This window comes from Porites lutea, chromosome 6 (genome assembly GCF_958299795.1).
Source record: "Porites lutea chromosome 6, jaPorLute2.1, whole genome shotgun sequence".
Lineage (NCBI taxonomy): Eukaryota > Metazoa > Cnidaria > Anthozoa > Scleractinia > Poritidae > Porites > Porites lutea.
Genome location: NC_133206.1, coordinates 1,000,672 through 1,013,312, shown reverse-complemented (window position 1 = coordinate 1,013,312; position 12,641 = coordinate 1,000,672). Strand labels below are relative to the sequence as shown.

Below are 12,641 nucleotides of genomic sequence, written 5' to 3'. Positions count from 1 at the left end.
CAATATTAAATTATTATGGTACTAGTAATAATTGCAAATTAGGGGACTGCATTCGATAGGGAGGGGTGGGGGGGAGGCGGTGGGTTGAGTGCTACTGAGAAGGGGGGTAGTGAGTGCTACTGAGAACGGGGTGCAAAACCTGATGGGCTTGTAATATTGAGATATCAAAATCAAACAGTTTTATCAATACGAATATCAGCAGCTCTCTTTATCAGTTTTATTTACTAGGTATACCTATCGATAGAGTGCCAACGAGCAAATCATGCGTATTTTGCATAGGAATGGATTCCCTTTTTCCAACATTTGACAGTTTCTTGGTCCCTTCCTGTTGAAAGGATTATTTTCTTGAAACAGAGGTGCTATGCAAGTATAAAGGTTCGGAGAAGAGTCAGTCCTCAGACTCCTGTGGCTTTACAAACCTGCTATATAAAAGTCTGAAGTGTCATGAGGCATACTTTTTTGAAATAATAAAACAGCTTGCAGAGAAAGCGATCGGTAATATTTAGAGGGAAATATAAAAAATGATTGTTTCTCTTACCACTACAAAATTAGTGTCGGTTCGGTTTCACTTTGTAGAAAAATATTTGTGCAGTTTAATCATTTAAACCTCCTCTGAAATTTCCCGAGGCTTTTTGTCGAGTTCCCGATTGAATTTTAGAATGATTCGCTGCGCTGCGTGAAATGTTTTCAAAGACATGCGATGTACGGCACGTCAGTATTTTGTTTTCACTTCATTATTAACTCGGCCAGGTTTCGAAAAAAATAGCGTTGTTTTCTTATCTCGTCGTTCGGTTTAGGCTTGTAATTCTTTTTTATTCTTATTTTTCCATTTATTTTGTTTGTGAAGTTTTCTGAGATCAATGTTATAATTCAACCTTCTTGCTATTTTTACCATCAAAAGTAAGGATTCTGTTGGCTTTTCTGTCTTGTCTCCTTGTTTTTTTCTTCGTTAAGGTCCAAATAGCTTCTTTTCAATTAAAGCAAATCATTGTGTTTTTGAACTAAGTGTTCGGTGTTTGTGTTTTTATTTCATTGCGAGATTGCGACCGGGTTTGATTGTAGAATTTAGTACAGCAGTTCAGAGTTGTACTGCATGCAGTTGATAGTTTGAACGTTAAACATGAATTAGGATCGAAAAAAATAAAGCAGTTCTGTATCACGCAGACATTTTCAAACAATATTTCTAGGTTTGCCAATTGAAAATTGTGTTTTACTTTTTGCATGAATTAAAGCAAAGGTCAAAGAGTAGTGACGTTACTGGACGGCATTAATGGCCGGTCAATTCAGACGTTACTGAGGGAGTAATAACGACTCAAAGAAATCGGATAAAATTCAGGCTAATAAAAAAACTGATTGAATTAATTGAAAACTGCGAGAAAAACTCTAAACAAACCTATAGTAAACAGAAAATTGCCAACGTTTCATCTGTGAGCGAATGAGTGTCACAAAATAGATACCAGTTCCCTGGTGAGAAAAACTGAAAACATGAGATTGAGGCAAAATGTGGCAGGCCGGTCCAAGATGGCGTCCAAACTGTTAAATTGCCTGGCATATAGAACGGTTACTACTTCGTGTACGGTATGCAAAAAGACTCAAATAGTATGCGTTCTCCTTCGTCGAAATGCACTTTATCGGAATACACATCATCATGTCACAATATAGTTTTAGCTCTTCATCAAATTCCAGCCCTAATCAAATCAGCATCTTCCTTGAAAATGCTCTCCTCTGTATACTTTGTGTGATTGCCTTCTGCTGTTTGAACTTTCACAAAAATCTCCAAGAAAAAATTTGAGAAATCGTAAAATTTCAACAAAAAGGGTATACCGTAGCCTGAATTTCATTTCATTTCAGATGTTGAGAGGAGAAAATGACTCGAAGCAATCGAATGAAATTCAGGCTAGGTGTATACTGTAAATTGTCGCTTATAAGACCCCCTATTGATAAGCCCTCACCCCTCGCCCCAGTTATTAGCCTCCATCGACTTGTACCATAAACAAAAAGAGGGACTGCAAAACTGTTCACAATTCAAAGAAACTATACCCCCAGCTTGGCCGCCATAAAAATTTCTGAAGTTTGGTTTGCCCTTTGAGAATGGTTCAATCACATTGAGGCGTGACATAATATAATATTGTCATGTGGGGTGTTACACAGTGTTCCACATAAGAGACGGGTCTCAGGTCAATGACCCCACAAAGAAGGGTTCCTGACCCGACAGATGACAAATAAGTGTTAAGTTAAATATAATGTAGAAAATTAGCACATGGTCTTGATGACCCCTCAGAATTGGTCTACATGACCCCCAGCTTGAAAGAATTAACTGGAACGCTGTTACAAGGCTGTTTCTGTTCACTAATTTGCTATAAGTTTAAAAGAAATTCATTTGTTAGCTCAAAAATCTTAGGTGCAAAATATAAATAAATTACACTTATATGTGATTCATACTTGCGCTCAAACACAAAAAGTGCACCCTTCATACACTTCTTAACAAAGGAAGTTGGCAATCACAACACAATGTTAAGTTGAAAAGGATCTTGCCCATAAAGTTAAAACATTTATGTACTGGACAGATGTAAGTGTTCTGGATATTAAACTGATCACCTTGCCATAAACTACTCCCTAAATTTCAACTGACTGATGAAGTTTTGTCCCAAAAGCTAACACTTAGTTGCAAATGCACCTCATGTATACATTGTATTTCCTTGCCTTGCAACTTGTTGCAAATTTCCAGTGAGCTTGGTCTCTCCCCTTCAAAGACCTGTTAATATGTGGAGAGAAGACTGGAGCAATGAGATCACACCACAGCCATCCTTGGCTGTTGTAATATCAGCTCCTACCTTATGATGTTAATTTTGTAATTTGACACTTTTGTGTTTTACAGAGTGAGCAGAATGTCAGCCCCACCTCCATACAAACCTACAGATGGACAATGGAGTTACCAAGCAGGACAACCTGTAGTCATAACAAATGAACCTGCTCCTGCATATGTACCAAGTAACTAGCTTTTGCATGCTTTTTAACTTATTTCACCTTACATGTATCGTACTTAGGACACATGATGGCTAGCTAAGGGTTGGTCAATGCATTTTAATAAACCTTTACATCATGTGATGTGATGTGATCTCAGAAAGTCATAAAAAAGGGTATTTTTGTGATACGTGTATTTAGCTGTTTTTATTTTTCGTCACTCGTGACTTGTGAATTCAATAAATTATTATTTGTGCTCTGTGACCAAAAGGTTGAGCGTGCCCAGGGAAACACTTGAAATTAATAATCGAATGGATCTTTGTGATTTCATTACTTATTTTTCTCTTAATTTTCAGTTTCGAGACCTCCATAGGATGAATAAATTAAGACATGAGAACATCATCATATGAGAATGACGATGGTCTTTTTAAAGACTTGAAAAGTTCCTATTTGCACTCTTTTTTATTTTTCAACACTTTGCTGTTTTGTCAGGCACCCCTTGCCACTTTATTGTTTATGCAAGAACAAGATAAAAAAATAATATACTTTACACAATGATTAATGCGACTTGAAAACTGAAATAAAATTTTGATATCTGTTCATTCGGGATTAGTTAATTGTTTGGGTCCATAAACCTGCAAGTTAGAATATGTCTACTTTCATCTTGTCACTAAACATTCTTCACAAAAAGCAGCGCATTCATTTTAAGATTTTGTTATTTGCATTTCAGGCTATCCATGGTATAGCCCCTAAATACAGTCAGAACTTAGTTTCTTTGAAATCGTAAGGCACATATAACCTCAGATCGTCAGGTGGGATTTTGCTAGCATCGTCAACATTTAGAACTAAGGTCACACTAGGCGATAGGTCCTTCCAGGTGGCGGTGCCCAATTTATGGAATGCTCTTCTGCATGAGCTTCGTGATATTCCAAACTTGCATACTTTTGAGAGCAATCTTAAGTTGTATCTTTTTAAGTTTGCTTATCGTTGAATGAATTTTAATCGTTACCTATCGATATTTTAGATGGCGGAAGTGTATATATTAATTTTGTATTGTTTTGCTTATTGTAAATAAGGTTGTAGGTTTTTTTTTTTTTTTTTTTTTCATGCTTTTATTATTAATGTAATGCGCATCTGATTATTTTTATGAATACCTGCAAAATATAAGTGATTAAATTATTATTATTATTACATATTCTAAGTGTGATACATTTAGCAAATGTAGAGAGTCAAGCCATGCCTTACATGGCCATTTACAAGAGAGTGAAAACAATGTAAAATTCTAAAACCATTATCCCTAAAAGTTGTCAGAGTCACTTCCGAGAGTTGGTCTTTAACAACAGGTTCCAACTCTGGTAAGTTGACTAGGAAAATTTGGGTGTTGGGATTGGCAGGTATATACAAAGCACAGGTCACAGGTCACAAGTTCAAGTAATATTTTGTTGTTCCCCTTAAGGTAAAACTCTATTTTGGATTTTTGTGATTAGGGCTGGTAGACATTTTTTTATTGTTGTTTATTTACTGTAGCATTGACCTCTATACCCTCTATACCTGCACGCGTGACCTGTTACCTGTGCCCTGCATATTGTACATGTCTCTGCTGGTATTGGATAGGTGGTGACACTTATTAAAGGGTGGTCATTTACGAGAGGTGGTCTTACGTGGAGGTGTGACTGTGTAACTATAAGCCTGCACCGAGCACACTCTCAGTTTAATTTTATGGTTGATTTTGTTGTTATTGTTAACAGGTTACCAAGGTGGAGCTCCTCCAGTCTACCAAACTACTCCAATCATCGCAGCTCCGACAACCTATGTTTATGTCCGTGGTAATTGCCCAGCATGTCACATGGGTAATCTACAAGATGAATTCACACCTCTCGGGATTTGTCTGGCCATTTGTTTTTTCCCACTTGGTCTCCTTTGTTGTCTTCTGCTCACTGAAAAACGATGTAACCATTGTGGAATGACATATGCATAAAGAACTATTAGTAATTACTGTAATGAATAGAAATATATGAAATGACAACTGCAGCTGCGAGGATCATTTCCTCTTTCGATTACTGCAATGGTAACCAAATTATTATCATTTAGCTGGTGATCTATCAGTCAGTAGATGTTTTAGGACAGCGTCCATTTTTTAGATATAGCATGTTTTAAATTTTAATATAAAAAAATACAGTGTATAGAATCCATGTAAAATATTGTACATTGTTATACTGCCAAATTTCAGTCAGTATATTAAAGCAGCATATAGATATGTCATGATAGTCAAGACTTCGCAAAACAAAATAATACAAAAACTGTAACATCACCAAAAGATTTACAGTATGGAACAGTGATGGAAGGGTCCTCTGATTCCTGAGATATACGTTAGTCTCTGCACCCTGGTTTAATTCCGTGAGCATCAGATGTCTCGTTTTTATCTGAATAAATGACTTACATGTTTTCCAAAACACATCGAAACGTGTGGCAGAAGATCGTGGTAAGTTTGTGTTCACTCAAAGGATTAATAGAAAACTATGAAGCTCAATAGTAATTAAAGCTCATGCTTTCTTAATAACCTTGCGGTTGTGTTCGCTGTGCTTTTCAATATGCCGGGTGGTGTTGTACTTCCAGAAATTTGACCACAGGCAGGCGAAGTTGGTGAATTCCCCCACTCCTTTCCTTCGAACACAACCTCGTCCTTAGGTCCCTTAGGGCGCTTTTCCCTGTCTTTGGAGGCAGGAAAAACGCTTTGGGGACAATGTTGCTTTGAACATCAACTAGCTGATTTTTTGCAAACCAACCCATCGACATTTGCAGTCATTTGAGTGAAAAGGCGTCAAAAGACAGTTTTTTTGTGGAGCTCGATAAGCTTCAAAATCACTGGCCCGTAGCCAGGACATTTTACGGGGAGGTGCGATCCAACGGAGAGGCGGACCAAGGCTTAAGTCTCTAGCGGGGGGTTGGGGGGGGGGGGGGTGGGGGTAGAGGGGGACTGGGGCGTCTGAGACTGCATTTCGAGCGTTTTGAAACACATTTCTAAAACTCTTAACTTTAAAAGTGATTTTTTTTTTCAGTGAGACTTTTGAGAATGACAATGTCAATGTTATTTGAAAATAGATCTGTTTTTTTCGCTAAGTTTGCCGCATCTTTGCATCATCATGATCTTTCAATAGTGTGCCAAGCTCAAGAATACTTGGGTGCTTCTTAAAAACAAATCAACGCCTTCTTTCCGATCAATGTATGTTAGATAGTCGATGTGCTTAAGAGCCAGCCGGGAAGAAAGCCTGTCACACACAAAAAAAGATGTGTACCTTCATCCATGTGTTTCAAGGACTAGGATCCGTGATCCACCCCTTGAGATTGGTTTTTAAGCAGCTAATTGGTATTTCTGATCCTCGATGCGGCTTACGTAATAAATGGGTAAGGTCGATCAACAGAACGGTTGTACTATACTCTTCTCGCCACAAAAAACAAAAACAAACTAAGCTCCATGCAATGTTAACGTTGGTCCCTAGTTAGCAACTGTAGTATTAAAATGCGAAGTGAGGCGGGAATAATAACATCATCGCTCTCCAGTCTCAAGTCGACTTGCGTTATTCTAATATATAACTTAGCCAGGGCTAAAAGCGAAGCTCTCGTTAACATCTATAGTTTACTGAAACAAAATATAAAATCGTGTAATGCAAACCAAGCGGCGACGGCAACGAAAACAGCAAAGAAAAAAAGGTCTATTTAGCAAAACAAACAACTTTGCACGTGCAGCACACTTTTTTGTATATTTCTTTGCCGTTGTTTTAATTACACGACGACAACGTGAAACTTCCAGAAACTTCCTAGGTACACGTTTTGTGGAGGAAATGTTGTATGTGGTCCTGTTCACTTTTCTTTCGCTGCCGCTCCTTTTTACCTTGGTGGCCGCTAGCCGTTTCTCATTTTCTCACAGCCGCTCTAAAATTTTCATGTTATTCTTCAAACGAAATTGGTCTCCTTTGTCTTTTTATCTCTGGCTCTAGCTCTTTCTCTGTTATCCACGCCAATGTAGACTTTTAAATTGAGTCGAAAGAAAGAATCAGCTTCGATGTTGTTGTTTTTTATCTCTAAAAGTCCGGGTAGCTATACTGCGATTTACTGCTTACATGAAGGGGTGGACGTACGTATGGACGTACTCCGCATGATTTTCTCAGAACGAAAATTGCTTGGATGTTTACCAAATTTTCTTGCCCATGGTGCTCGCGCGAGAGCTCCGCTATTATTAAAGGGCTCAGAGTAGACTGATGCAAGATCATAAGCAACGCTGTTGACCAAGTGACAGTAGACTGATTTTTAAAACAACAAGAGTAGGGTAGCTTTAATAGGAGCTTCAATCCTGCAAGTAACGCTAAGAGCTGCATCGAGCATGTCAAACTATACCAGGGAACTTCTTACTTTACGCCAAATACTGAATTATACACACCCGACACTTTTGAGGAAACTTATGGAAACAAACCCTTAACGGTTAGCCACCCACTTTATAAAACTGATGAGAAAGGAGAATACTAACATCTTTCAGCTAGCGCATTATTTGGGGTAGTTTCGAAAACGAAGCACTCGAAAACGAAGACCGAAGCACGAAGCACTCAAATCTCGAAAACGAAGCACCCAAAACTCGAAAACGAAGCACCCTAAATCGAAAACAAAGCACCCTATCTCGAAAACGAAGCACCCAAAACTCGAAAACGAAGACCCCTAAATCTCGAAAACGAAGCACCCTAGATCGAAAACGAAGCACCCAAAAACTCGAAACCGGTCTGTCCTTTATAAACACAAGACCAATGCTAATACAGCAGGAATCAAGCACGATAACGAATCCAATTCTCCTGTTCCCCACCATAGAGCCTGGTCCAGGAACAAATTCTGCCTGGATCTGATCTGATCTGATCACGCAGTGTCATAGATACCCAATATGTTAGCCTGCAAAACAATCGGTTTTTTTTTCTTAAAATCAGTAAAGAAATCGGTAAAGCGTGGCGTAAGAGTAATACGCGCGAGCCTCACACTCCGTTTTCAGCCTCGTTTCACACCTTTTGTCAGTTACTGCTCACGCGCACTTGAATACGCCAAAATCTGCTGACGGACAGTTTTGAAGTCTACATAAACATGTATGTGTACCGAAAAAATCCATATTAAGGTAAGATGTATCAAGTATAGCGAGACTAATAATAAAATTAATACAGGATATCCTATAAAGAAACGTTCAGTGAAACAGTTGGTTATAAAACCTTGGGATGGATTTTGTGGACCTTTAGAGGTGCGGACGCATCCGCTGCCTCCACCTGATTCGGATTGCGTCATATAAGACGTAAAGTTGCACTTATTAAACCTACAGAGGTTTCGAGTTTTGGGTGCTTCGTTTTCGAGATTTAGGGGTCTTCGTTTTCGAGTTTTGATAGCTTCGTTTTCGAGTTTTGGGTGCTTCGTTTTCCAGATTTTGGGTTCTTCGTTTTCGAGTTTTGGGTGCTTCCTTTTCGATCTAGGGGTCTTCGTCTTCGAGTTTTGGGTGCTTGTCGTTTTCGAGATTTGGGTGCTTCGTGCTTTGGTCTTCGTTTTCGAGTGCTTCGTTTTCGAAACTACCCATTATTTAGCCGAGTCAATTTCTGATAGAGCAAAGATAAGAAACAGTTGTCTATAGCTACGGCTACGACCCTGCTCTTTTGTGGGTACCTGAGATCAGGCTATATTTTCGTTTCGCTTTTATTTAAAATTACATTCCGGTGGGCAAGGCGAAACGAATTTTAGCGGTAGCCGTTACAGAGAATGTATGAGAACCGCTGAAATTGGGCCTGATCTCAGGTTATTCAACTAGTGTCGTGCGTGTTGATGTCTCACGTAGCTTTGCAGAATTCAATGTGTCTACCCAAAGATAAGAAACCACAGGAAACCACTGCAAGGTAAAAAGACCTGCAGATAAATTATAACTTCCCAGTCAAAGAAAAGCGCAAGAAAACATTTTTCAAAGCTCAAGTCCGCATTCAACGCGAATCCTCCAAAACAGACCTTACCCGACAGAAATGGGAAGAGTCAGAGCGACGAATTAGCAAGGGCTTAATGCGTTCTAGATATACCAAATCCCCTTTTTTATACTTTTAGAAGAAGGTTGAACGCGTTTTAACGTGTTTTCTCCTCCCTGCAGGCACACTAACGAAGAAAAAAGAAACGAGAAAAAGAAAGAGTGAGGAAAGGAGGAGAAGAAAAATGGCGATGGCTACTTTGAAAATGTTGGACACAAAAGGTCCATTTGGCGGTAATGTTTTCAGTCTTGTCGGTTAAAATTCAGTCACCTTGTCGGTAGTCGGTTAAAATTTTCGATCTTTGTCGGTAGTCGGTTAAAATTTAGCATGTCCAGCCCTGGCCATGAAATCCAGAGTTTCTTCACTTCTTACTTAGTTCCACACTTCTCAGAGGGGTGGGAGTGTGGAGTAGTCTGACAGAGCAAGGATATTGTCGCACTTTCCTCCAGTCATGAACCCTTTGTCATTCTTTACTTAGTTCTACACTTCTCAGAGGTGTGGAAGTGTGGAATAGTACGACAAAGTAAGGATATTGTCGCACTTTTCCCCCAGTCATGAACCCTTTGTCATTCTTTACTTAGTTCTACACTTCCCAGAGGTCTGGAAGTGTGGAATAGTCTGACAAGTTGAGTTTAATGTCGCACTTTCCCTGAGTCACAAGAAGCTCAGTGCGCTTTATGAGCACTTGGTTTTATTCCTGTATGGTTTTTTACATTTTTCCTTAAGAACTATTTTTATTTTGAATAGCAGATATAACAATTGTTTCAATGCCAGCTGTTGAAAGAAACTTAAAGTTAAGAAATCCGATCTCCAACCAAGCTTTCTTCCTTATCAGTACGGGTTCAAATTTGATAATTGTTAGCCTGTCACGCCATATATCCACTGTTTCAGAATTCTTCCTCTTCTCTAAGGTTATGTTCGTAAATGCTGGACATGAATTATGAAAAAGACGCAACACCACGCTCGGAGGCGAGCGGCTCGAGGCCAAGAAATCTCGAAAAAGAATTCACCTAAGGGTGACTCTCTAAAGACGAAGAGAAGGGTGGACCATGCAAATATTTTAGTATTGTCACGTGACGTAGAGATAACATAAATATTGCCGACCCTATAACACGCACCTAAACAGTGATCCCCCTTTTCCACAGACAGATCTGGAGGTAGCTCAGCTCTAGGCCGATAAGTCACAATTATTACTTTATACAGAATGCTGTATATTTTTAGACCAATTTAGGTCATGAACCTGATGAAGGAATAAAACAATAACAATTGATTTGAGCATTTATAAACTTTATCAAGTTGATCTTAAAGCGAAGAAGATAGAACGCACATACTCTGCATTCTTTACTGCCTATTTTTAGCGTTGTCACGATCTTAAGAGACCTGACTGTTGTACCCAATTGAAAGCTCCCGGGGTTAAGATTCTTTGTGTATTGTATTTGCGTTATAATGTGGCATTCACAATTAAACGATATGGAAATTGCTAAAACAAAACGTTTTATTCCCAAAGGGTTTGAATTGAGTACGACATTGAGTCAGCCGAATAGATCTATAGGAAGGAGAAAAACCCAGAATAAGACGTCTCATATATGGCACATTAAGATGAAAAAATTTCAAACATAAAAATCCATAGCCCCGTGACTTTGTTGAGGTTTCCGTTGAAAAATAAATAAATAAATAAATAAACGAAGATAAAGGACTGACGGGGACTTCGTGACAGAGAAAACGTAGGCTTCTTTTATGGTCGGGTATTCAAACAGATGGCAGTGAAACAAGGCTAATATCTTCTAGTCACAGAATTGTTGTCTAAACTTAAAGTCCTTAAAATAGCATTTAAAAAGATGTAAAACGAGTTGCAGGGATAAAACCGACAAATACTCCCACTGCGCTTTATTCTCATTTCATAGATAGGAGTGTAACTAAGGAAAGAATGTCAAGGGATTCTTGACTGGGGGGAAAGTGCGACAATATCCTGACTCTGTCAGACTATTTCATACTTCCACACCTTTGAGAAGTGTAGAACTAAGTAAAGAATGACAGTGGTTTCGTATGACCAGGGGAAAAATGTGACATTATCCTGACTTTGTCAGACTTTTCCACACTTCCACACCTCTGAGAAGTGTGGAACTAAGTAAAGAATGACAAGGGGTTAGTGCCTGTGGGAAAAGTGTGACATTATCCTTACTTTGTCGGACTTTTCCACACTTCCACACCTCTGAGAAGTGTGGAACTAAGTAAAGAATGACAAGGGGGTAGTGCCTGTGGGCCAAGTGTGACATTTTCCTTACTTTGTCAGACTTTTCCACACTTCCACACCTCTGAGAAGTGTGGAACTAAGGATGAAAAAGGAAAGTAGGGATCTTGTGGCCAGCACTGGACATTTGTGAAAATTTTCGATCTTTGTCTGTTGTCGGTAAATCTCAGTTAATAATTAAAAATGCATGTTAATTATTAATGTTTCTTATAAAATTTACCTAGTTTTAAGACTTTCAACCCCATATAACGTGTAAAACTTGTCAGAACTTGATTTGTCAGAAGTTTTTTAAATCGACCGGAACCCGGCTACGGTGGCGTCCGATGAAACGTGGTTGAACTATTACAAACTGTATTACAGCGGGAGGTTTCGTCGGCTCGAGTACCGGAAATTGTTCTGCAAAATGATCCCGCGCTCTTCCGGCTAAAAAGTAAGAAGATGACAGGAAATTCTATAATTACCTTTAATGTGGTTACTTCGTAAGCTTGAAAAAATACAAAATGCTCTTCCGATCTGTTCTTTCTGAAAACAAATATCGATAATGGCGGTCCATGACGGTAAACGGTTGATTTTTTTTTCTGTCAGTAGTCAGTAATTTTTTTCTCGTTTATTCGGTAGTGGGTAGTATTTTTTATACGCCCTTTGTCGCTAGTCGGTTAACCCCATTCACACCCTCTTTTCAATCCTAGCCTGTTCCAGGCGTTCAGATAGTAGAGCGCGGCGGTAAGTGTAGTCTGCTACACAGCCGTTTTTAGTGTCGTCACGCAATGCTCCTCCCCACTAAAAACGGCTGTGTAGCAGACTACGGTAAGTGGGGAGCGAGTTAGGTTGTACACCGAGAAAACGGGGGGCTGGGAACGGGAGGGGAGGCGAGAGCGACAAAACGCCTGTAAGGGAATGTTTACAGGCGTTCTCTTCCCCCTTCCCCCTCTAGTCTCCCCTCGTTTTTGTTTTCTTCGTGAATTTTTTTCCCGCGCTCTACCATCTGAACGCCTGGAACAGGCTATTTCAATCCTTCCCCAAATCCCCCTGGTTTGGCCGGGGGTCCTACCGCGGGGAGAAGCCGATGACATGTGACATGTGTGTGATGTCACCGGACGGTACCATTTTGAAGATTATTTTAGTCATTTTGTTTTGTTCTCATCTGGAACGTGCGACATTTACCGGATCACAAGCTGTCAGTTTTATTATAATCTAAGCCTGTAAATCCTCATGAAAACTTTAATCTCGGTTGTTTGACGTTCGCTGAGGTTCATATAAACAAACAGAAAACAGGCTTATTGGACACTCGCACCCCGGGGGGGGACTCCCATATGAAACAGACGGGGATGCTCGTCGTCTCGCTTAGGGGTGTAAATTTTGGATTTTGGTCTCGCTTAGGGTGTTCCGGGCAA

General features: G+C 39.5%; 2 protein-coding genes across 2 annotated transcripts in view; both read left to right on the top strand.

The window, feature by feature from the left end:
* LOC140942370 (uncharacterized) overlaps positions 1 to 12,641 on the top strand; it is a 333,944-nt gene that overhangs the window by 253,823 nt on the left and 67,480 nt on the right. The window lies entirely within an intron of this gene.
* On the top strand, positions 2,889 to 4,942 carry LOC140940770 (membrane protein BRI3-like). Its single transcript, XM_073389734.1, has 2 exons — positions 2,889 to 2,991; positions 4,713 to 4,942. Exons 1-2 carry the CDS (start codon positions 2,889 to 2,891, stop codon positions 4,940 to 4,942), a joined length of 333 nt encoding a protein of 110 aa, XP_073245835.1.